This window comes from Jaculus jaculus, chromosome 15, assembly GCF_020740685.1.
Source record: "Jaculus jaculus isolate mJacJac1 chromosome 15, mJacJac1.mat.Y.cur, whole genome shotgun sequence".
NCBI lineage: Eukaryota > Metazoa > Chordata > Mammalia > Rodentia > Dipodidae > Jaculus > Jaculus jaculus.
Genome location: NC_059116.1, coordinates 68194462 through 68220023, shown reverse-complemented (window position 1 = coordinate 68220023; position 25562 = coordinate 68194462). Strand labels below are relative to the sequence as shown.

General features: G+C 40.8%; 1 protein-coding gene and 1 pseudogene across 2 annotated transcripts in view; one reads left to right on the top strand and one right to left on the bottom strand.

Moving 5' to 3' along the window:
- Sec61a2 (SEC61 translocon subunit alpha 2) overlaps positions 1-22214 on the top strand; it is a 56271-nt gene extending 34057 nt beyond the window's left edge. Inside the window, exons 5-12 of one of the 2 annotated variants that reach the window (XM_045135381.1) lie at positions 2109-2240; positions 2378-2487; positions 8974-9127; positions 10102-10262; positions 10575-10772; positions 13312-13503; positions 14366-14442; positions 21084-22214. In XM_045135381.1, the coding sequence (XP_044991316.1) occupies positions 2109-2240; positions 2378-2487; positions 8974-9127; positions 10102-10262; positions 10575-10772; positions 13312-13503; positions 14366-14442; positions 21084-21270 (1211 nt within the window). In that variant the 3' untranslated portion in view covers positions 21271-22214. Of the gene's footprint in view, positions 1-2108; positions 2241-2377; positions 2488-8973; positions 9128-10101; positions 10263-10574; positions 10773-13311; positions 13504-14365; positions 14474-21083 lie in introns of both variants that reach the window. The other variant, XM_045135382.1, reaches the window with a different exon arrangement.
- LOC123455220 lies at positions 6963-7006 on the bottom strand (annotated as a pseudogene).
- Positions 22215-25562: the final 3348 nt, after the last annotated feature.

The window sequence follows — 25562 nt, the reverse complement described above, 5'->3', positions numbered from 1 at the left end:
CATCCACTGCAAATGAACTCCAGATGTGCGCCCCCTTGTGCATCTGGCTTATGTGGGTCCTGGGGAGTTGAACCTCGGTCCTTTGGCTTTGCAGGCAAGCACCTTCACTGCTAAGCCATCTCCCCAGCCTTTTTTCATTTTTATTTTTTAAAAAATATTTTATTTATTCATTTAACAGAGAAAGAGGGAGAGAGAGAGAATGTTCATGCCAGAGTGTCCAGCCACTGCAAACAAACTCCAAATGCATGCGCCTCCTTGTGCATCTGGCTAATGTGGGTCTAAGGGAATTGAACCTGGGTCCTTTGGCTTTGCAGGCAAACACCTTAACTACTACGCCATCCCTCCAGCCCTTGTTTTTTTTATATTATTATTGTTTTGTAGTTGTTTTGAGGTAAGATCTCACTTTAGCTCAGGCTGACCTGGAATTCACTATGTAGTTTCAGGGTGGCCTTGAACTCAGTAGTGATCCTCCTACCTCTTTCTCCCAAGTGCTGGGATTAAAGATGTGTGCCAACATGCCCTAGCAAGTCTTTTCTTGTTCTTACTGTGTGTCAAGTGCTACTAGTAGAGCAGCAAACGAGAACACCTCAAGCCAGTGGTAGTGGCACATGCTTGTAATCCTAGTACTTGGGAGAGCAAGGCAGGTGAATAAAAACTTTAGGGTCATCCTCTGCTACATAGCAAGTTCAAGGCCAACCTTGGCTACATGATACCATGCTATATGGCTGAATGATGATCTTGAACTCCTGATCCTTCTGCCTTTACCTCCTGAGCACTGGGATTATAAGTGTGTGCCAGCATGCACTGTTGGAGATTGACCCAAGGCCTCATGCATGCTAGGCAAGCATACTACCAGGTGAGCCACATCCTAGTGTCATGAACATTGTTTGTGCCACTACATATTTAGCATTATTTTAGATTATATCCTATGCACTTTTCAATTTTGCATTAGAAGAGTTAATAAAATATGCTTCAAGTTTTTATTAACTTGGTGTGTAATTTTGATGCTTGTAGTAGACAGTCTCATGTCGCTGGGATGAATCTCTAGACCAAACATAGTTTATGGGAGAAAGGAGGGATTTATTGAGGCTTACAGATCCAGGTGAAGTTCTATAGTGGTGAAAAAGAGAAAACCCACAACCAAAAGCAAGAGCAAAAAACCAGCAGGCAAACCTCAGGAACCCAGGCAAAACTCAGGCACTTTGCACATCTTAGACTGGACTTCAGCTCCACACAATAACACCTCCTCCAGCCAGGTAGCTGGAAATCTTAGAAGGTTTAATAAAACTCCTGTATCTATTCAGAGACATCTATGCAAACCACTACAGGACTTGTCTGTAATTTCTAGTTTGCATATACAGTCTTTAAGCTGGGATGTGCACCTGTAATCCTGGCACTCAGGAAGCTGAAGTAGGGAGGGTCACGGTGACTTCAAAGCCAGCGTGGGCTAGAGTGAGGAGTAGCAATAACGATAATAATTAGACAGAACTCTTGGAAGGTTTGTCTCCCTTCCTCCCTCTTATCTTCTGTGTGATAGGATTAAATCCAGGGCTTCATAATTCTAGGCTTGTACTTTATCTTTTTGCTGTATCCTTAGCCCCTTCTTGTATTTTTTAAATTTAAAATATTTTCTTTCTAATTCTGGGTATTGAACTCAGGCCTCATATAGTTCTCCTTATTTGATTGAATTGTACCCCCAGTTCCAGGTTTCCTTAAAAAATGATTTCTTCAGCCGGGCTTGGTGGCACACACCTTTAATCCCAGCACTTGGGAGGCAGAGGCAGGAGGATAACCATGAATTTGAGGCCACCCTGAGACTAGATAGTTAATTTCAGGTCAGCCTGGACCAGAGTGAGACCCTACCTCGAAAAACCAAAAAACAAAACAAAAACAAGATTTCTTCAACATTTTTTACTTCAGACTCTATAGAGTTAAAGTTTTAGATTGTTTACGCTATTATGTATCTGTTGTATTGTAGGGTTTTGTTCACAATTTAAGGAGTGCACATGTTACATTTAAGCATGTGCTTCAGTAAGTGTCACTTGGACTCAGATGCTCCGTCAGTCTTATGTGCAGTAAATTTTTGGTTTTTCTTCTTTCCTTTCCAGGGACTTTGATGGAATTAGGTATCTCCCCCATTGTTACATCTGGATTGATTATGCAATTGTTAGCTGGAGCCAAAATCATTGAAGTTGGAGATACACCCAAAGATAGAGCTCTTTTCAATGGAGCCCAGAAATGTGAGCAATAATAAAACTAGAGTTTTTTTCTGTATTTGAAAATGTGGTAAAGATGCTTCCTATAATTTTTTTGTTTTTGTTGCTTTTCAATCTGTGATTGTAAGCATATACTCCCTTTTCCCCCCAATTTTTGTCAGTATTTGGTATGATCATTACCATTGGGCAAGCCATTGTGTATGTCATGACGGGGATGTATGGGGACCCTGCCGAAATGGGTGCCGGAATCTGTCTTCTTATTATTATACAGGTAAGAAATCCTATCTTTTCATATGCTAATAACACAGTTTGCTCCCTTTTGTTTAACAGTTCTTTTAAAAAAATCTATTTTATTTATTTGAAAGAGAGAGAAAGACAAAGAGAAAGAGGCAGGCAGAGTGAGTATGGGTATGTCAGGGCTTACTGCCACTGCAAAGGAACTCCAGACATAAATGCCACTTAGTGCGTCTGGCTTTTCCTAGGTATTGGGGAATTGAACAGGGGTCATCAGGCTTTTCAAGCAAGTGCCTTTAACTGCTGAGTCATCTCCCCAGCCCTAGTTTAAGAATTCTTTAGGTGATAGATACACTGTCTTTTCTTTTTTAAAAAATATTTTATTTATTTATTTGAGAGAGAGAGAAAGAATCAGAAACTATGGGCATGCCAAGACCTCCAGGCACTGCAAACAAACTCCAGATGCATGCGCCACCTTGAACATCTGGCTTACGTGGGTACTGGGGAATTGAACCTGGGTCCTTAGGCTTCTCAGGCAAGCACCTTAACCACTTAGCTATCTCTCAAGCCCCTGACATTTTCTTCTGAATGTTTTGGATTATGATATTTTGATTATTGCAGCAATATATGCATTGCATTCACGTAGATTTATTCTAATCACATCATGGTTGTACAATGTGAAGAATTATGGATCAGCTCTGTTTCATCAGTTCTGGATGTACATTTCAGATGGCTCTAAAATCAGGATGTTTTCCTACAGTTAGCAGTGCCTCACTGTTGCTGCCAGCCAGGTGGCAGTCTTTGTGCTTTTACTGCTGTGCAAGGGCATCAGCTTAGCCAGAGTTGCTTAGGTCATTACAGTGGTGTTTACATGCAGTTTTGGTGTAGCAGGTGTTTGAATTTGCATTGTTTTCTGAAGTGTCTGCAAAAAGTCTGTTGGGAGGCCCAACCCAGTGAAGTACACTTGTAATCCCAGCTGTCTGGGAGACTTCAGTGGGAGCATCTCTTGAGCTTACAATTAAAGACTACCTCCTCCTCAAAAAATTGTTATTATTGAAATGAAAGTTAGTGTATATTCAGAAAAGTATAGAAAAAAAAGCTATGTGTAAGTTTCAAGTACCTTTTCAGTAAGCAGACCATAGTAGTAAGATGTTAATTGTCAGATTTTAGGGGGTGTAGGGGGCTGGGTATTAAACCTAGGGCCTTGTGTGTGCTAGGTAAACACTCTCCCACTGAATTACATTGCCAGACTTTTTTGTTTGTTTGTTTTGTTTTTTGAAGTAGGGTCTTGTTCTAGCCCAAGTGGATCTAGAATTCACTATGTAGTCTCAGACTGGCTTCAGACTTGCAGTGATCCTCCTACCTCTGCCTCCTGAGTGCTGGAATTAAAGATTTATACCACCACATCCAGCACAGACCTTGGGTTTTTGAGACAAGGTCTTACTATGAAGACCAGATAGACCTAGAATTTGGAATCCTCTGCTTTCCACCAACTGAAGGTAGGAATTACAGGAGTGGTAGGATTCTTTTTCTTTTTTATTTGAGAGAGAGAGAGAGAGAGAGAGACGAAGAGAATGGTCACATAAGGGCCTTTAGCCTCTGCGAATGAACTCCAGATTCATGCACCCCTTTGGGGCGTATATGCAACACTGTATGTTTGCATCACTGTGTGTCTGGCTTTGTGGGACCTGGAGATTTGAACATGAGTTCTTAGGCTTCACAGGCAAGCGATTTAACCACTAAGTAATCTCTCTAGCCCCTTTTAAAAAATATTTTATTTTTATTTATTATTTGAGAGAGAGGCGGATACAAAGAAAGTAGCCTCCAGCCATTGTAAACGAACTCTAGATGCATGTGCCACCTTGTGCATCTGGCTTACATGGGTCCTGGGGACTAAAACCTGGGTCCTTTGGCTTTACAGGCATGCTCTTTAACCATTAAGCCATCTTTGCACCCAGGATCATTTTTCTTAATGGCACACAAAACATTTTGGATTGAAAAATTTTTTTTAAATAAGAGTTTTATTTATATACATACTTATTTATTTGAGAGAGACTGAGAGAGAGAAAGAGACAGATAGAGAGAAAAAATGGATGCGCCAGGGCCTCTAGCCACTCCAAATGAACTCCAGATGCATGCATCACCTTGTGCATCTGGTTTACATGGGTACTAGGGAATTGAACTCAGGTCCTTAGATTTTGCAGGCAAGTGCCTTAACTTCTAATCTATCTTTCTAGGCCTGGAATGAAATTTTTAAAGGCCAACCTAATTTTGACTGTATTAAGTATCTATCTTATAGTATGTAATGTTTAGAGGATACTTTTGTATATGTGATTCTTAAAAGTTTTCAAAAGAAACTCTTTAAGACTGGATTATATATGTTACAGAATAATAATTGCATTTTGAAAGGAAGTTTGCAAACACCTTAGTAATTCTTTAAAAATTTGAATTGATATAGGATTTTTTTTCTAGTAGTTCAAAAGATCATGCTCAGAAAAACTTTTTTTTGTTTTTCCAGGTAGGGTCTTACTGTAGCCAGGCTGACCCAGAATTCACAATGTAGTCTCAAGCTGGTGTCAAACTCACAGTGATCCTCCTACCTCTGCCTCCTGAGTGCTGGAATTAAAGGCATGCACTACCACTCCTGGCCCAGAAACACATTTTTGAAGTAATCTCAAATGCCAATCTCTCTGTATACTAGTAAATATGGCTATCTCTGGTAGATATGGTTGACGAATTTTTTTTCTTAAAAATTTTATATAGGGGTCTGGAGAGATGTCTTAGCGGTTAAGCGTTTTCCTGCAAAGCCAGAGGACCCAGGTTCGATTCCCCAGGACCCATGTAAGCCAGATGCACAAGGGGGCACATGCGTCTAGAGTTCGTTTGCAGTGTCTGGAGGCCCTGGCGCACCCATTCTCTCTCTCTTGCTCTCTCACTCCCTCTTTCTCTGTCAAATAAATAAATAAAAATATTTAAAAAATTTTATATAGGAAGCAAATCAAATAAGGTTGTTCAGTGTGTATGACTGAACAAGGATGGCTAGGTTGTTATTAGTCAGGTGTTTGTTGGTATAATTAACAGTAGTGATGGTTTCTAATGAGCTAGAACTATTTTGCCTATGGATTAGGGCAAGAGTTATTAAAAGATTATGGGGTTGGGCGTGGTAGTGCACACATTTAATCCCAGCACTTGGGAGGCAGAGATTGGCAGATTGTTGTGATTTCGAGGCCAGCCTGAGAATACATAGTGAATTCCAAGGCAGCCTGGGCTAGAATGACACCCTACCTTGAGAAAACAAAACAAAGTAAAACAAAACAAAATTACTGGGTCTTTGGTAACTTGCAGAGTTCCAGCTCAGTCATTTGGTATAAAATGTATTTCCTTAGAGGATAATGCTTCCTGTCTGTCTGTCTGTCTTTTTGGTTTTTCACTGTAGGGTCTCTAGTCCAGGCTGACCTGGAACTCTCACTCTGTAGTACCAAGGTAGCCTTGAGCTCACAGTGATCCTCCTACCTCTGCTGCCCCAGTGCTGGGCATGAAGGCATGTGCCACCATGCCTGGCCTGCCTGTATTTCTTCACTTACAGGTCATTGGCTTGGCAACATTATTGCCATTTCAGGTTGGAAGAAGCGTGCTGTAGAGGAGAGGAGCCCCTGGAGTCTGATTCTAAGCCCTTCAGTCCTTACAGTCCTTCGTAGACCACGGGCAATGCCAAAGGTCCTAAATAGGGACCTGCCTGCCTTATCTTTTGTTTCTTTATAGCCTTTGCATAGTTGCAAAAATCTGTTGTTCTGGTCCTCTTCCTCCCATCCCTAAGTGTTCTGAGAATTACCAGCAGGTACCTTAATGCACATTTTTGTTGTTGTCTTCAGTGCTGGGGGTTGAACCCTGGGCCTTGAGAATGGTAAACATACACTACCACTGAACTATATAACCTTAGCCCAAAGCAATCTTGATTAAAAAAAAAATTCAAAACTGGTATCAAGACCTTAAAACATCAGTAAAATTTCTGTATTACCTTCCTAAACATAATTTTAGACTCCCAAGGAACCTTGGCCGAGCAATTCTACATTAGGTAAGGATTGATCTCTTAGAGACAACTATGGATTGAAATTGATATAGAATGGGATTAAAGCTACTTTAATGTTTCTTTTCAGTACTCAGTAAGTCAAAGAGTAGTTATTTCTAAGAATGAAATAAATAACTGTATTTGTTAACAAAAATTGTTACATAAATATTTATTGTAACTATTGTTTGTTAATATAATGAAGAAACATGTCATGTTTGATTATTGGTGGGCAGTCACCCATTTGTGTCTTTTCAAGGCATTGCTAACATTGAAAATGTGTGGATACACTGAAGAGCTATGATTGGATCAGTGGGTTTTCACCTAGAAACATAGGTTTTTGAAAATGGTTTGCATGCTGTTATGGAAGGTATTTCTCACTTTATTTGCTTGTGTCTCATTCACATAGTGTTTTTTCACTAATGGATTTTGAAACCTAAAATGGGTCTTGTCAAGGGGAGTGCTAACCTTCTCTCCTTTCATACAACACTAAAATGGGTCTTGATTAAAATTTTAAAAAATTCAGTATACATGGCATATAGTGAAAGTATGTTTTCTCAGACCAAACAGTGTGGACATCTACATACAGAGTTGAAAAATCAAGTTTTTATTTATTTATTTATTTTTTTTTTTTTGGGAGAGTGTCAGACAGAGAGGCAGGCAGATAGAGAATGGATGTGCCAGGGCCTCCAGCCACTGCAAATAAACTCCAGATGCATGCGCCCCTTTGTGCAGCTGGCTTATGTGGGTCCTGGGGAATGGAGCCTTGAACTGAGGTCCTTAGGCTTTACAGGCAAGTGCTGTCTCTCCAGCCCTCAAGTGTAGTTTTTTTAATACTCGCTCCAGAAGTTCATAGTATATACCCCATTCTGTATGTCTACTCTGTTACTATTTGGTTCTTACTGGGTTATCTATGGAGATGCTCATGCTACTTTCTGGTTTTTCTTCCCTTTTCATGGCATGCATGATTTGTACTATCTTTTCTCTTTGTCCTTCAATTCTAGAATTCTGATCTCAGTAATCTTTCTTTATAATTAGTTGTTTTCACAGGACTTGCCTGACCACTCTGTCATCTGACATTGTTCTGCACAGCACCGGGCTGAGGGGGAGGCTTGGTTGTTTTAGAACTGCCTTGTGACTTTGGACAGATCATCTATCAGAACTTCTCCATGAAAATAAATTTTGGGTAGCTAATAATTGATGGGTAGCCATTATCCCCCTGTATGGGGAAATGTTGCTGTGTTTATGACTGGGAATACTCACTTGCTTGTTACCTAATTTTAGTCCAAAAAAATCCAGTACTATGTCCTAACTTGCATTATTTTGTCAAAATAAACATGGTTCTCAAAAAGTGAGAGGTGAGCATGATCTCTCTTGTAAGTTTTATCCAGTTGCTTTAAAGTCAAGCTATAAGATTATAAGTAGACAAGTTGGCCTTTCTTCACTGAAATAGTGGTTAAGGAAAAGCCCAACAACACTGTGTGAGGTAAACATGCTTAAGTGGCACACTGTAGCTTCAGGCCTCACTTTTTTATGGACGGGTAGATGAGGTTGTGTGGCTTCAGAGCTGGGAGGGATAGAAGTGACTTCTTTGCTCCTGTCCGAGAATCTGTAAAAACAGGACCTGAGTGAGAGTGGGTGGGGTCATAGAAGCAGATTTTTTTTCCCCCTCTTGATTAGGGCATTCAAGTCAGAAGGGAGCTGTATGACTGATGAAGTCATTTGCAAGGGTATGAATTGGTTTTCATTGATACATGTTTTTAGTGTCCTTTCCAGGAAGAAAATTAAATGTTCAATAGCACATAAGTTTAAGTTAGTAAGCTTTCATTAAAAAAAAAAAAGCAGCTTTAAGAACCTGGTGAACTTTTAATTATACTCAAATTTAAATGTAATCTTTGTCATAGTAAAAATAGAATGCATTTTTTATGCTGTTAAAATTTTGTGTAGCCAATTGTGATCCAGTTTTGTCTTATTATATACATATTATATAATAGAGAAAACACATAGTACTTTGTAAATGTATCAGCATAGTCCTTATTCTTATCCTCCATGGGCATGGAAAACTGTATCTTATTCTATAATTCATTTGCTCTTTTGCTTATGTAGAGGTATTTGGAATATTTTCAGTTTCTTGTCAAGTCTGTAGCTGTGATAATTCAGTGTATTTTTTTTTCCAAATAGGCTCTATTTAAACCTTTATGGAAACTATCAAGATGGTATAAATGTACTTTGAAGATGAAATATTTGCATTATAATATAATCCTTCTAGTCCTCTGGTCTTCAGAATGGGCTTCTCACCACAGTAAGGCGATCAGAAGCTGCCCATAGCACAGTGGTGATAGTGCAGTGGTCAGGCTGCTGTTGGGAATGCCCACCCTGTGAAACAGTCCACAGTGCCCCATCGCCCCTTCCCGAGTTTCTTCTTGCTTCTGCTTACGTGCATTTCTTTCCCCACAGTTGTTTGTTGCTGGTTTGATTGTGCTGCTGTTAGATGAGCTGCTGCAGAAGGGTTACGGCTTGGGGTCTGGTATTTCCCTCTTTATTGCCACCAACATCTGTGAGACCATTGTCTGGAAGGCCTTTAGTCCCACTACCATAAACACTGGCAGAGGTACATTGCACAGTGACTGCAAATGCACGAGTTTTGTGGATGTGTGCTGAAAATGAGTCCATGCAGCAGAACATGCTTGTAGCAGTTCCAGTTTGCTGCCCCAGGGGACAGTGAATGTTAATTGTTCAAAACTTCATAATCAGAGATGTGTGCATATGTGCTACGCTGAAAAGAATACATTGCAGCCTCTGCGCATACACAGATCTAGTGGTTGCAAACAGATTTCTAAAATTTTATTTGTTGACCTTGCTTAAGCCATTGCTGCCAAAGTCCTTGACCTGGCTGACTGCACATTCCTGAAGGGACCTAAAGGTAGTGGATTGTTTTCTCCAGTGAGAAGACTGCTGCTCACTGTATCCTTAGAGAGCATTCATACTTTTGCTTCTTCTCTAATTGGCTTTGTAGTAGCATCTAAGTTTTGAAAGATTTCATTCTGTCTTTCACCTTACTCCTCTCCACTTTCAGTTGTCCCCCTGTTCTGTCAAACTCTGATCCCAGTCTTAAGAAAGAAAATAGTAATGGCCTTGGAGCAGTAAACTAGAGGCAGGCACCCCCTGCAGAGTGCCTGATGCTTGATTTTGATGTGATTCTGCTCTGCTGCTGCTTTGTGGTCTTTCTTTCTTAAATACACTCCCTTTTCCTGAGGTAAAGGAGAGGACATCTTTATGAGTGAAATACTAAATACAGTTCCTTTGCCTGAGGTAAAGGAGAAGATAAAATCCTTATGAATGAAATATTTGCTTTGGTAGATCTTACTTGGGATGTTTTCATCAAGAATAGTCTCTTGAGAAAACTCAAGATCTATGCTGAAGTTTGCCTCAGCGATGTCAGTATGGTTAGAATCTGTACCTATGGCTATGCTGCAAAGCATACAGTGGTGATTGTGTGGTCTTGAAGTTCAGATGATCTGTCTTGCTCTCTGGGACAATGTTGGGAGAAGCATCTGCAGTTTTATTTCTGTCTTGCTTTCACAGGTACTGAGTTTGAGGGTGCAGTCATAGCTCTGTTTCATTTGTTGGCCACCAGGACAGACAAAGTCCGAGCCTTAAGGGAGGCTTTTTATCGGCAGAACCTACCCAATCTCATGAACCTCATTGCTACAGTTTTTGTATTTGCTGTGGTTATATATTTTCAGGTAAGTTTAATCTTTTTACCAAAGTACCTGGGATGTTGATATATTTTGTTGTTAAAGAGGAAAATGCTGTTTGAAAGGATGATGTCTAATAAATAAGGGTCCCAAGACCTAGCCAAGTACGTAATATACCCTTTAAACTCTAGTTTGAAGGTAGAAAATGCTGGGTATGAAATAGAAAGTCTCTGTACAAGGGAGAGTTTTGTTACTATCTCATATTTTCATACTCTTGCAGTTACTTGCTTTCTGTCTTTGGTCTCCCCCTTTTTTTTTGGCTATGTATAGTGACTTGCTTACTCTTGATTTCATTTTTAGGGGTTTCGTGTTGACTTGCCCATTAAGTCTGCCCGGTACCGAGGACAGTACAGTAGCTATCCCATCAAGCTCTTCTACACCTCGAACATTCCCATAATCCTTCAGTCTGCCCTAGTCTCAAACTTGTACGTTATCTCCCAGATGCTTTCTGTTCGATTTAGTGGCAACTTTTTAGTAAACCTACTAGGACAGTGGGCTGTGAGTATCTCTTCATTTTTATCATGCATTTAAAGTTTGTAATTTGCATTTTATGGCTTCATTTTTAACTTACTGAGATATTGAAGAAGTTGTTGCAACATTTTCAGGTTCATTTACATTTTGTTATTTGGGAGAGTTGGTAAATGTTTTATAACCAAGATTGGTCATGTGTTTTAAAATATTGTCTAGGAAGCATTTTCACATATTATTTGAATGACTATTAATATTAAATGTCACAGTTGCTTTCATAAAAGTGGTTTTTTGTGTTGTAATGCCTTTATTTTTTTGAGACAGTCTCACTGTTTTTTTTTTTTTTTTTTTTTTTTTTTGAGGTAGAGTCTTGCTGTAACTCAGGCTGACCTGAAATTCACTATGTAGTCTCAGGTTGACCTTGAACTCATGACGATCCTCCTACCTCTGCCTCCCAAGTGCTGGGATTAAAGCATGTGCCACCACACCTGGCTGAGACAGTCTCTCTCTGTAGCCTCCCTCTGTGTAGCCTAGGTTGGCCTTAGACCTACAGTAATCCTCCCTCCTCAGTCTTCTGAATTCATGAATTTCAGGAGTGAGTTAACATTGCCTCACTTGTTTGGTATTCTTAGTAATATATATATATTTATTTATTTATAAAAATCAATTTGCTAAAAAAAAGTTATAAGAGAAAAAAATTGTCATTTAATACATGGATTCTAGAATCATCTTTTCTATTTTCCCTCCACTTTTTTTTTTTCCCCTCCACTTTTCATGGCCTCAGTGAAGATAGATTGGTTTGTGATTAACTGCTTGAGTTTGGCAAGATTAAAGGGAGGGTAATATTTTTTTTTTCCAATAAATTGTGACTTTGTTTTTTAAGATACTCTTTAGTATAACTTCTTCAACCTCTGAACTCCAGCCATTCTTTGGCTCCGCCCTTGATGGACTGAGGTTTCAGACTGCATGGCCACACCCAGCGTTTTGGATGCCGTTTTAGAGAGTTGAACTTGATGGTCTCCAGCCCATCATATTTAAGCAGGAAGTACTCTTAAATGCTGAGCCATCTTCCCATTCACTGTGTAGTCTTAGGGTGGCCTCGAACTCAAGGCGATCCTCCTATCTCAGCCTCCCAAGTTCTAGGATTAAAGGTATGAGCCACCATGCCCAGCCAACTTTTTTTTTTTTAATGTATGTTTATACTTTGTGTGTCATGGTGTATGTAGTGTATGCAAATACACATGCCCCACGTGCATACATACATGAGGAGGAAATTTGGTGTCCCCCTTTATCGTTCATCCTCATGCTTCCTTGAGATGGAGTCTGATTCTGGAGCTTGTAGTGTTTTGCAAGTCCTAGCCAGTCTGTGGTCTCTGCTCTTCACAGGACTGGGGTTACAGCGCTAGACGTTGTCAGTCTACACCCAGCTGTTTACCTGGGCATGGGGAGTCAAACTCAGGTCTTCATGCTTGCAAGTCAGCACCTTCCTGACTCAGATGCCTCCCATTGTGAAGTGCAGCATTGACTCTTAAGGATCTTAATGTTGCATACTCTCATAATTCAGAAAACTGGATTCTAAAATAATTTGAAATAGTTGTAGATAGGGTCCTATTTCTTTTTTTTTTTTTACACTTTTTTAAATTAACAACTTCCATGATTATAAAAAATATCCCATGGTAATACCTTCCCTCTCCCCACTTTCCCCTTTGAAATTCCATTCTCCATCATACCCCTCCCCATCTCAATCAGTCTCTCTTTTACTATGTCATGATCTTTTCCTCCTCTTATGATGGTTTTGTGCAGGTAGTGTCAGGCACTGTGAGGTCATGGATATTCAGGCCATTTTGTGTCTGGAGGGAGCATGTTGTATGGAGTCCTGCCCTTCCTTTGGCTCTTACATTCTTTCAGCCACCTCTTCCGCATTAGACCCTGAGCCTTGGAAGGTGTGATACAGATATTGCAGTAGTGAGCACTGCTGTCATTTCCTTCCATCACCATGATACCTTCTGAGTCATCCCAAGGTCACTGCCATCTGAAAAGAGAAGATTCTCTACCCTCTACCAAAACTGAGAGTAGCATTAATATAAGGGTGTGAACATTAACAGAAGTGCTTACTGGGCAATTTGATAAGCATAGTATATACATGTAGCTAGACAACAGTAGACATTACACCCCTACGGCTCGTGATTACAAGGGTCCTCTTTCTGTCTTCAGGAAGAAAAAGATTTCATATATGTGTTATTTTTAAAAAGTCATTCTTCTGTTAATATATTCAAAATGTCTTGTACAAAATAGATATTAACTGTACAGTTTTAAAGGAATGAAGGAGATAGATTCATTGGCTAGAGGTGCTTTAAAGTTAAAATACTCATAGTTCTTGAGAAATTTGAGCTCATACAAATAAGTTCCATCCAATTCACTTGCAGCCTTAGATGCCTGGCAAGCTAAAGCAGGAGAGTCACTGAGGCCAGGAGTTTGGGGCCAGTCTGGGCAACATGGAAAAAGAGAAGGAAGAAGCAGTCTCAGGCCCAGATTAGCTGACCATTTGTCCTGTATTCTTCTTTGGTAGGATGTAAGTGGAGGAGGTCCTGCTCGTTCTTACCCCGTCGGAGGCCTTTGTTACTACCTTTCTCCACCTGAGTCCATGGGTGCCATATTTGAGGATCCTGTCCATGTAGTTGTCTATATCATCTTCATGCTGGGGTCGTGTGCATTCTTCTCTAAAACATGGATAGAGGTGTCTGGCTCCTCAGCCAAAGATGTAAGTATCTGGGTTATCTTCAAATTTGCTGCTTTTTAAGCCAGGTGTAGTGGCACATGTCTTTAATCCCAGTACTTGAGAGGCAGAGGTAGGAGGATTGCCATGAGTTAGTTCAAGGCCAGTAGGAGAATATGTGGTAAATTCCAAGTCTACCTGGGCTAGAATGAGATCCTGTCTCAACCTCCCACCCCTGTGGTTTTGTTGTTTTGACTTCATAATTCTTAGGTGTCAGAATAGCAATTGGCAAACTTATTTTTATAATTTTTTATATACAATTTTTTGTTTATTTTTATTTATTTATTTGAGAGTGGCAGAGAAAGAGGCAGATAGAGAGAGAGAGAATGGGCATGCCAGAACCTCTGGCCACTGTAAACGAACTCCAGACGCGTGCGCCCCCTTGTGCATCTGGCTAATGTGGGTCCTGGGGAATCAAGCCTTGAACCGGGGTCCTTAGGCTTCACAGGCAAGTGCTTAACCGCTAAGCCATCTCTCCAGCCCTTATTTTTATAAATTTAAGCTTTGGTTAGTGCATCTATTTTTACTAAGACACACCCCCAACAGGCTAAAAATTCATTCTTAGGTGTAAACTTCCTAGTTAGGACAATTTGTGATCCTTTAAAGCTCAACAACCCCCCCCCTCCCCCCCCCCCCCGCTGTCATTAACTTCTCTTCAGGAAGATAATCCATGAGAGGCTCACAGAAGTGATTTAATGTGTGGCCGACATGTAACTGGCAGCATTGAGACCTCATTTCCTTAGAGTTAGTAGGAGTGATACAGTGACAGCTTCTCGGGTCTTGTACTTTAGTGTCTAGAAAGTAGAGTGTGTGAATAATTTGACTTCAGTTGTTTTTCTCTTGGCAGGTAGCTAAACAGCTTAAAGAGCAGCAGATGGTAATGAGAGGTCACAGGGACACCTCCATGGTCCATGAGCTTAATAGGTAAGCTCATGAGAGTCCTTTCCTCTTATAGGTTGGTACATCTTTCACTTCATCACTAGTTATCATTTTATTTGTCCAAATTTAAATGTAAAGTTTTCTACTCTTTGTAAGAGAACCAGAATTTTAACTAGAATTTAATTGTTCTCCACATGAAAATTGACCCATTAGCAATCGTTTAATTGAAACTATTCCTTTCATTCCTCAGCCCAGCATTAAAATTACGTAGATTAGTAGTTCTGTTTTGGCTGGCTGCACATAAAACCACCAGTGGAAAGCCAAAGAAACAATCCAACCAATGAGTTCTTTAAGAAAATGTATGTGTGCACGTGTGTGTGTGAATGGAGGGGTGTGTGGGGGGTGAATGTGTATGTATATGCTCATCTATTGAGCTAGATTAGCTGCAGCCAGTACGTCTCAGGCTCTTCCTGTCTCTGTTTCCCAAGCACAGGAACTGTGCATAAGCATACAGTGCCACACCGAGCATGTATTTGGGTTCTTAAGGGTCGTTTTCCGGTCCATATTGCTTATAAGGCCAGGACTTTGCCAACTAACTTATCTTCTTAGTCCCAAATCACCAGTGATCTTTTATTTTTTTATTTTTTATTTTTTTGGTTTTTCGAGGTAGGGTCTCACTCTGGTCCAGGCTGACCTGGAATTAACTCTGTAGTCTCAGGGTGGCCTTGAACTCACGGCGATCCTCCTACCTCTGCCTCCCGAGTGCTGGGATTAAAGGCGTGCGCCACCACGCCCGGCACCAGTGATCTTTTAAAAAACACTTAACACTATACCTTCAGAAATCATAATTTATTTCTGTGCATCAGGTATTCTGCTTTTGGTGACAGCTGTATTGAGATAAAATTCATGTATATGTAAAACCCACTTGAAATATGTAGTTCAAGTGATGGGTGTGGTAACATAGGCCTGGAATCCCACTATTTGGGATGCTGAAGAAGGATTGCTGCAAATTCAAGGCCAGCCTGGGCTACAGAGTGAAGTTCTGCCTCAAAAAAAAAAAAAAAAAACCAAAAAACAAAAAACAAAACAACAGCAAAAAACAAACAGGGAGGCTAGAGTTCAGTGCTTTTTAAAGTGGTCTATAGCTATGCAATATTATAATCTAATTTCAGAACACATTTTCATTCTTCATGAAGACTCCTAATTTTTACCATACCTCTTACTCCCCACACCATGCCCAGGTAACCACTTTCACTTTATTTCTATAGATTTGTCTATTCTGGATATTTCCTATAACTTATCACTCTATGTAGTATCTTGTGACAGCTTCCTTCATGATTTCTTGGCTTGTTCATATATAGAACAAGTCATTCTTTCATTCTTTTTTAAATTATTTATTTATTTATTTTTTCTTTTAAATTTTTTCTTTTTATTTATTTTTTTTGGTTTCACTCTAGCTCAAGCTGATCTGGAATTTACTATGTAGTTTCAGGGTGGCCTCAAACTACCTGTGATCCTAGTACCTCTGCCTCCCAAGTACTGGGATTAAAGGTATGTGCCATCATGTGTGGCCTCTTTTTACTTTTTTGGAACATTCTAAAACGAGTGGCAGAATCAAATTCCTTGGCATTCTTTTTTTTTTCTCAATTTTTATTAACATTTTCCATGATTATAAAAAAATCCCATGGTAATACCCTCCCTCTCTCCACCCCCCCACTTTCCCCTTTGAAATTCCATTCTCCATCATATCCTCTCCCCATCTCAATCATTCTATTTATTTTTTATTAACAACTTCCATGAGTATAAAAAAAATCCCATGGTAATTCTCTCCCTACCCCCACTTTCCCCTTTGAAACTCTACTTTCCATCATATCCCCTCTCCTTCTCACTCACTCTTTTATTTTGATGTCATCATCTTTTCCTCATATTATGATGGTCTTGTGTAGGTAGTGTCAGGCAGTGTGAGGTCATGGATATCCAGGCCATTTTGTGTCTGGAGGAGCATGTTGTAAGGAGTCATACCCTTCCTTTGGCTATTTCATTCTTTCTGTCACCTCTTCCACAATGAACCCTAAGCCTTGGAAGGTGTGATAGAGATCAGTGTTGAGCACTTCTGCCACTTCTTCCCAGCACCATGATGCCTTCTGAATCATCCTGAGGTCACTACCATCTGAAAAGAGAAGATTCTCCACCAAAAGTGAGAATAGCATTAATATATGGGTATGAACATTAAGAGAAGTATTTACTGGGCAGTTTGATGAGCATAGTATATACATTTAGCCAGACAGCTGCAGACGTTATACCCCTAGGGCTCATGACTACCCCTGTTGTAGGTTTTTAGTATCAGGGGTGTATTCCCTCTCATGGAGCAGACCTCCAGTCCAATTACAGGCAGTTGGTTTTCTACCATGACAGACATGCCACTATGCACTGGTTGGCTCACTTGGTCTGGATGGCAAAATATAAGGATTTCATTGTCCACTGTTGAGTATCTTCACTGGTGATTTCTCTCTCTCCTATTGAACTGTATGCAGAATGGCTTCCTTCTAGCTTTCTGTCAGCTGGTCTACATGGAGGAGCTATCAGCTCAGTTCCAGCAGGACTTTTCAGTGGCCTTGCAGCCTAAGTATATGGAGCCTTCAGCAATAGGGTCTTAACCATTTATTCCTGGTGGGAAACCAAGGGCTTCAGCAATGGCCTGTAATGTTATTGTATAATGCATTGTGTAGCATTATTTTGTTTATTCACTGGTTGATAGAACTTTGGGTTTATTCTTTGGCTGTGAAGATTAATGCTGTTGTGAACATACTGTACAAATTTTGTATGGATTCATGTTTTCATTTTTCTGTTAGTGGAAATGTTGGGTCATACAGTAACTCTTTAAACATTTTGAGTAGCAGCTAGCTGCTAAGCTGTTTTTCAAAGAGTTTGCATAGATTCTATGTCCTACATCCATAGATGAGGGCTTATTACCACATGTCCTACCAGCACCACTCTTTGCCTTTGGATTTTAGCTGTCCTAGAGTATGAAGTGTTAGCTGTTTCATTGTGGTTTCAGGGGCCTTTCCAAAATAAACATGTTGAACATCTTTCCAGAATTTGGCATTTTACACGCATACTGGGGGTCAATTGCAGGCCCTCACACTTAGAGGCACCTTCCTGAGCCCTCCTTCCAGCAAAGTGTTTGTTGACTGTTTATGTATTTCCTATGGAGACATGTCTACTCAGACCCTTTTCTGATTATTTAAACTCTTTTTGTTTGTTTGAGGTAAGGTGTCACTCTAGTTCAGGCAGACCTGGCACACTGTTCTCAGGCTGGCCTTGCACTCACAACAATCCTCCTACCTCTGCCTCCCAAGTGCTGGGATTAAAGGTGTGCACCACCACACCCAGTTTAAATCTTTCTGAAAATGTCTTATTTCTTTATTTATTTGAGAGAGAGAAAAGCAAAGAGAATGGGCATGCCAGGGCCTTGAGCTACTGCAGATAAACTCCAGAAGCATGCTCCACAGTGTGCATCTGGCTTATGTGGGTAATGGGAAACAGAACCTGGGTCCTACAGCCGCTTTTCTCATTTTTAATTGGTTGTTAGTGGACACACAGTGTGGCATGTGTGGTATATGCATGTGAATGTGCCCTTGCAGCACCCAAGTGCTTGCCTGTGGGCAAGAGCGGATGTCAGTCGCCCTGCTGGTGCTCCTCTGCCCATTCTCACTTTCGAGGGATCTTACTGATGCTGGAGCTGTTGCTTCTCTCCAGCCTGGGGAATTCCCTGCTCTCCCCCCTGAGCCAGTCTCAAGTTACTGGCCTGCACAGCCACACCCAGCTATTTAAGTGGGATCTGGAGATCTGATGGTGTGGTCAGGGTACCTCAGGCCCATTTCCTGCTTGCCCAGGAAGTGCACTTAATTACCACGCCATGTCTCCAGCTCCATTAGTGAGTTTTAAGAGCTATTTTTTTTTAATTTTAATTTTTTGGTTTTTTGAGGTAGGGTCTCACTCTAGCACAGGCTGACCTGGAATTCAGTATGTTGAGTCTCAGGATGGCCTCGAACTCACAGCAATCCTCCTACCTCTGCCTCCCAAGTACTGGGTTAAAGGCGTGTGCCACCACATCTGGAAAGAACTATGATTTTTAATTTCTTGTTCAGTAGGATTTTCAGTTATTTTCTCCTATTCTGAAGGTTGACTTTTCATTTTCTTGATGATGCTTTATATTGCATAAATGTTTAAGTTTGATGAAGCCCATTTATTTTTAGAAACATTTATTTACTTTCTATATCTATCCATCCATCCATACATCCATAAACACACATACACACACACACACAAAATATATGAATGATACTGTAGGACCTGTTGCCACTGCCAACAAACACCAGATCTTTTGCATTTGGTGTACATGGGCAACTTGAGAACTGAACCTGGGCCTTCTGGATTTGCAAGCAAGTGCCTTTAATGGGTTACTGACCATCTTCCCGGCCCATCAGTTTTTATTTAAATACGTGCTTGCGTGGTGCTGTGTGCACATGTACACACCCTTGTGGCACCACACATACTTGTACACACCCTTGCGGCACCACACATACTTGCCTCCTGTGGCTGGAGTGGAGTGACAGCCTGGCATCACTGTCGCGTCTGGTCGATTTGAGCTGCAGTTCCTTTCTTGTTTCTGGAGATTGGGGAATGCACTGATTCCCGGGTCTCTGCTACCCTGCAGGACTTGGGTTACAGGCGTAGGTGGTCATACCAGCTGTTTACAAAGGAACTGGAGATTTTAACTTGGGAGGTCTCAGGTCCGCAGGCCCTCATGCTTGGGCCTGCAGGGCACCTAGCCCCTGTACATCTCTAGCCCTTTCCTCTTTGGTGGCTTTGTGTTCTTTTGCTGTTTCCCATGTAGCAGGTGAGGAAGCATTGCAAGCCCAAGCCTTTACTTTGTTTTCTCCTCAAACATCAAGGTCAGTGGCCAACTCTGAGTCAGTTTTTGTGTCACTTGTAGGAGGGTCCACATTCTTTGTTTTGTATGTGGACTTCCAGTTTCGTGTGCACAATTGGTTGAAAAGGCACTAGTATTTTTTTTACAAGCTTTCTATTCATTTGGAACATACACTGTAGAATGCTGTAATGAGCCACCAGCTTCAGGAGTTAACATCATTTTCCCACGTTTTCTTTTTGATCTTTTCAGATTTTGGCTTTTTCTTTGACTTTTTAAAATAAAAACCCATGTTAAAGCTGTGGGTATTGGCACATGCCTGTAATCCCAGCACTGGGGGGATGAGGAGGGAGGATCAGGAGTTCAAAGTCACCTTGGGCTACATAAGATACTGTCCCCCAAAGATTAAAACATTGTTTTCTACATGATTGTTATACATAGCTAAGATTGAATTATTGTTGAAATAACGTAAAGCATTTGTCAAAATAACTTATTAACACTTAGAAAGAGTTTTGAAACTTACTTTTCACCCCACAAGAGGGAACTTAAGGCTACTTAAGAATATGAAACAGGGACTAGAGAGATGGCTTAGCCATTAAGGCTCTTGCTGTAAAGCCAAAGACCCAGGTTCGATTCCCCAGGACCCACGTAAGCCAAATGCACAAGGTGCTCGGGCACCTGGAGTTTGCAGTGGTTTTGCAGGCCCTGGTGTGCCCACTCTCTCTGTCTCTCTTGTATCTCTCTTGCTCTCTGCTTGCAAATCAATAAATTTTAAAAAATGAAACATTTTTAGCCCAGTGTAGTTGGCACATGCCTGTAATTCTGACATTTGGGAAATGGAAGGAGGAGTGTGAGGAGTTCAAGATCAGCCTGGGCTACATGAGACCTGTCTCACAACCCAAACTGGGGACTGGAGAGATGGAACAATAGTAAGAGTGCTTGCTGTGCAAGCACCATGGCAGTAGCTGCATGTGTACACCGATATGTAACCCCAGTCCTGGAGAGGGGCAGGGCTGGAGGTTGGAGAATTGCTGTGGCTTGCTGACTGGAAAAAAAAAAAAAAAAAAAAAGGCAAAAACTAGCTGAGCATGGTGTGGCTCATGCCTTTAATCCCAGCGCTCACGAGGCACAAGTAGGAGGATCACTGAGTGTGAGGTCAGCCCGGGACTGACTACACAGTGAATTCCAGGTCAGCTTGGGGTAGAGATCCTACCTTGAAAAAAAGTTGGTGAACCCAGCAGCTCTGGGTTGAGTGAGACTCTGTCTCAAGGTGACAGGCAGAAGAGTGAACCAAGGACACAAGTCGCCGATCTCCACTGGCCTCTGTAAGCATGCAGACATGCATGTATCTGTACATATACGTGCATACTTTAGACACACATCACACACCATAACACATACTCCACACATATGCATGCACGAAACATCCCATGAAGACACATTTCTGCCACGTGTGACACCCAAGTCTGCAATCCCAGCATCTGGAGGCTGAAGCAGGATTGCCAACTTTGAGGCCAGTGTGGGCTACAATGGCCCTGTCAATATATGTATATGTAGATAAACTCATTGCTTTACTTAGTTTCTTGTTAACATGTCATCTGCTGTGTACAGCCTGTCAGTATTGCAGACTGTTTCTGTTTGACTAGTTTATTTTTAGAGAGAATGATTGCTAGTAAAACTTGACCTCCCATTGCTTCTAGCTGTTGCATTTTCCCTTCTCCTACATTGCCTGATAAGGGGTTTTGTCTTTTAGGTACATCCCGACAGCAGCTGCATTCGGTGGCTTGTGCATTGGTGCGCTGTCAGTGTTAGCCGACTTCCTTGGGGCCATTGGATCTGGCACTGGAATTCTGCTCGCAGTCACTATTATTTATCAGTATTTTGAAATATTTGTCAAGGAACAGGCTGAAGTTGGTGGGATGGGTGCTTTGTTTTTCTAAATGTTAAAATATTTCTTTGTGTGAAAGGGAAATTATTTTGACATTGTTTTTTGTCAAATAATGCTGGTTCCCCTTTTCTTCCCTCAGTTTCTTGTTTTCAAGTGCTAACTGTCCCATTTCTGAAATGGGCACCAAGCTAAGCCTGTGTGCAGCATTAGTACCAGCTGCCTTAAAACTGAAGTTTACATTATTCATTAAAAATGTCCATCTAGTGTTGCCCGTGATGCTGGAAACTGATGCATCTGCCTTGCTGTGATAGTCAGGACAGCGAGACGGTGACTTGGATTAACTTTGCACACAACATTCAAAGCACTGAATACTACCCCCTTGTTTAAAAATAAATGTAGTTCAAAACTTGCCACTTTCCAGTATTTTTGAGCTTATCTAATGAGTTCTGGAACATTTATATCTAATCTATATTTTAGATAATTTTTATACTTTTTTAACTCATAGTATCCATGTTCTCTACCCTCCCTCACCAACCTCATCCACTTTTAATTTGTCTTTTCCCAAAGATGCCTCTCAGCTCAGATGGGCAAAATCAAGCATTGAAGTATTTATGTCACTAGAAACAACGGCTTCTAATTATGCTCCCTGTTTATCATTTCTGTTTTCTCAGTGACAGCATCTTCAATGCTTTTGGACAGTATTGGCTATGCTTTCCTCTTCCAGCCAGTCCCTGTGAATTCTCCTTCAAGAGACTATGCCCCAATTCTTTTCTCCCCGCCCCCCTTTCTTTCTTTCTTTTTTAATCCCTAAGCAAAGATCCAATTCTCAAGCAATGCCTGTAGTTCAGTGGGGGTAGACAATGAGTAATTCACACTAGAAGTTCATGTCTGTTGTACTTATAGCAGCAACATGAGTGTAAACAGTAAACAACAAACTTTTATTTAATAAAACTGTTTCAGTTGTGTTATAAAAAAATAAAGAAACATGATATTAAATGTTCTGTTAAGATTATTTGTATAGATTTACTGTATTTATACAGAGCCCATCCTGAGATGCCCATTAAAGGATTTGATCAAATATAATTATACTTAAATAATGGAAGGGCAACAACCAGTTGTAGGGCACTCATTTTATTTAAAAAAATATATTTCCAAGAAAGGAGGGCGAGTGTGTATATGTATGAGTGTGACAAGTCCTCCTGCAACAGCATATGAACCATGCAACACTTTGTGCATCTAGTGTTATGTGGGTACTGGGGAATTGAATCCAGCCTGTCAGGCACTGCAAGCAATCACTGAGCCATCTCTCCAACCCAATTTTTTTTTTTTTTTTTGAGGTAGGAATTCACTCTAGTGTCTCAGGGTTGTTTTGAACACACAGCAATCCTCCTACCTTTGCCTCCTGAGTGCAAGGATTTAAGGAATGTGCTACCATGCCTGGATTTCCAGCCCTATTTTTATTTTTAAAATTTATTTGTGAGCAGAGAGAGAGGGCAGCGAGGAGGGGCAGAATTCATTACCTCTGCAAATGAACTCTAGATGTGTCATTTTGTGCATCCGGCTTTACATGGGTTTTGGGGAATTGAACCCAGGTCAGTAGGTTTTGCTGCTGAGCCATCTCCCCAGCCCAAAGGGCACTCATTTAAATTGACAGATTTGAAAAGGGACAGGAAAACTTTTTCAAAACATACCCTAGTCTCCCAGTTGAAATTACACATTTTTTGGGAAATATTTTAGAGCATATGCTTTATTTTTTTTTATACATTTTTATTTATTTATTTGAGAGTGACAGAGAGAGAGGGAGAATGGGCGCGCCAGGGTCTCCAGCCACTGCAAACGAACTCCAGATGCGTGCGCCCTTGTGCATCTGGCTAACGTGGGTCTTGGGGAATCGAGCCTCGAACCGGGGCCCTTAGGCTTCACAGGCAAGTGCTTAACCACCAAGCCATCTCTCCAGCCCGAGCATATGCTTTATTAAAAAATAATGCAAACAGTAAATTTAAGGTCAACCCTAGGCTAGAACAAGACCCTACCTCAAAACCAAAACAAAAAAAAAGATGTTATTTTTCAGAAGTAGAGTCTTCAATCATTTTCTTACTAATAACAGGAGGTAGGTCTTATGTAGCTCAGGAATTCAAGGCTGAGTCATCACAGTGCAAAATAAAGTGAGCAGGATAGGAGCAAAGGTTATCTAGAGGATATCTGATGGCACTGGCCAGTGTTATAGAGCAACTGCTTTTGTTCTTTTTTTTTTTTTCCCCCCAAAGAAGGCAGAAAAAGGCTTTTTAAAAAATGCAGGCAAATACATTTAAACAGTTTTGAGGAGTGAAAGCATCTAAACTGCCAGTTCTCAAACATCAAACTCCAAGGTAGAGCTTTCTGAGGTGTACAGACAGAATGAATGGCACTAGGGATGGGTCCTAGCAATGAGCTGTGACTTTTCTAAGATGGTCTCTTAGCAAGCGACAGAGAGATGACAGACCTTATGTATATTTCAGACAGTATTAGGTCATTTCCATTGGAAGTGGCTTTGGGAGAACTGGCTTATTTCTGTTAGAGTCCATGTCTTACAGGAAGGGAGTAATGTAGGAAATTACTGAGTGAACCCTTTAAAACTTGGAAAAGCGTAAGATCTTTGGGGAATTATACTGCCCTCCTATCATTAAATATCAGGACTTTTATAATACTAAAGGGTTAGAGGCCTAGGGAAGGCTACTATGTGTTAAGTAGCTGGATCTTAATTTTCAGATTTATAGGAAAGCAAGACTCACTGTGGAAAATTCCATAATCCTTTCCATCTTTGTTGAAGTCTAATGTAAAGGCTGTTGCAGAATAGAAAAGGCAGTAAATCTTGGAGCAGCTGGAAGCTACAGAAGGCAACATAAGAACTTGTAGGTCACTCACTTAGGAGATCAAGAAAGTGCCTGTGGAATACTGGTGAAACATTTGGTCAATGGGCTTTAAGAATGGCATGCACCAGAGACCATTTTTGCATTTTTCACTTTAGTTTGTTATGGGTTTCAGATATTGGTTCACGTTATTGACTACACATGGGTTGACAAGGAAGTGCCCCCAAAACCATGTCTATCTATGGGTTTGGCTTTAGAAAATAAAAGTATTTTCTGAGGTAAACACAAAAAACAAGACTGCAAAGTATATGCACACTTGAGTGAAGGGCCCTGAGTTTTCATTTTGGTATAATTAAACATTAACTTAGGGCTGGAGAGATGGCTTAGAAGTTAAGGTACTTGCCTAAGAAGCCTAAGGACCCAGGTTTGGTTTTCCAGAACCCACATAAGCCAGATGCACATTGTGGCACATGCTTCTGGAATTTGTTTGCAGTAGCTAGAGGCCCTGGTGCACCCATTCATATTTTCTCTCTCTCAAATAAATAATAAAATATTTTAAAAAACCAAATTTTGGGGGCTGGAGAGATGGCTCAGCCGTTAAAGCACTCACTTGCAATGCCTAACAACCTGCCCATAGTTAGGTTGCAGTGGCTGGAGACCCTGGTATGCCCATTCTTTTTCTGTGTGAATGAATAAAAATATTCAAAGTAAGAACTTAAAAAAATTATTTTATTTTGAGAGAGACACACACAGAGACAGACAGAATGGGTATGCCAGGGCCTTTCAGCCACTGTGAATGAACTCTAGACATGTGCACTCCCTTGCATGTGTGAAATTGCACATTGCTATTACTTCTGCGACTGGGTATACTTGGGACCCGGAGATTTGAACAAACATTCTTAGGCTTCACAGGCAAGCACCTTAACTACTAAGCCATCACTCTAGCTCAGGAACTTTTTTTTTAAAATTTTTTTTTTGGTTTATTTTTATTTATTTATTTGAGAGTTACAGACAGAGAAAGAGGCAGAGAGAGAGAGAGAGAATGGGCATGCCAGGGCTTCCAGCCACTGCAGACGAATTCCAGATGCCTGCGCCCCCTTGTGCATCTAGCTAACGTGGGTCCTGGGGAATCGGGCCTCGAACCAGGGTACTTAGGCTTTGCAGGCAAGCGCTTAACCGCTAAGCCATCTCTCCAGCCCTGAGGAACTTTTTTGATTACGAAAATATTACATTGGTGAATCTTCAGGGATTAGGTGCTTGTAAGGATACTAAATGTATTTCTAAAATTATTTTTGAGCTACGGATTCACTTTGTAGACCAGGATGGCCTTTAAAGTTGTGAACCTTCTATTTCAGTCTCCCAAGAGGCTGAGATTACAGGCATGTGCCATCACACCTGGCTCAATGTTTACTATAAATTCTATTATGTTGATTTTTTACACCCTCCTCTAAACAAATTCCATATAGTAGTAAATCATTCAATTAGGAGAAACCAA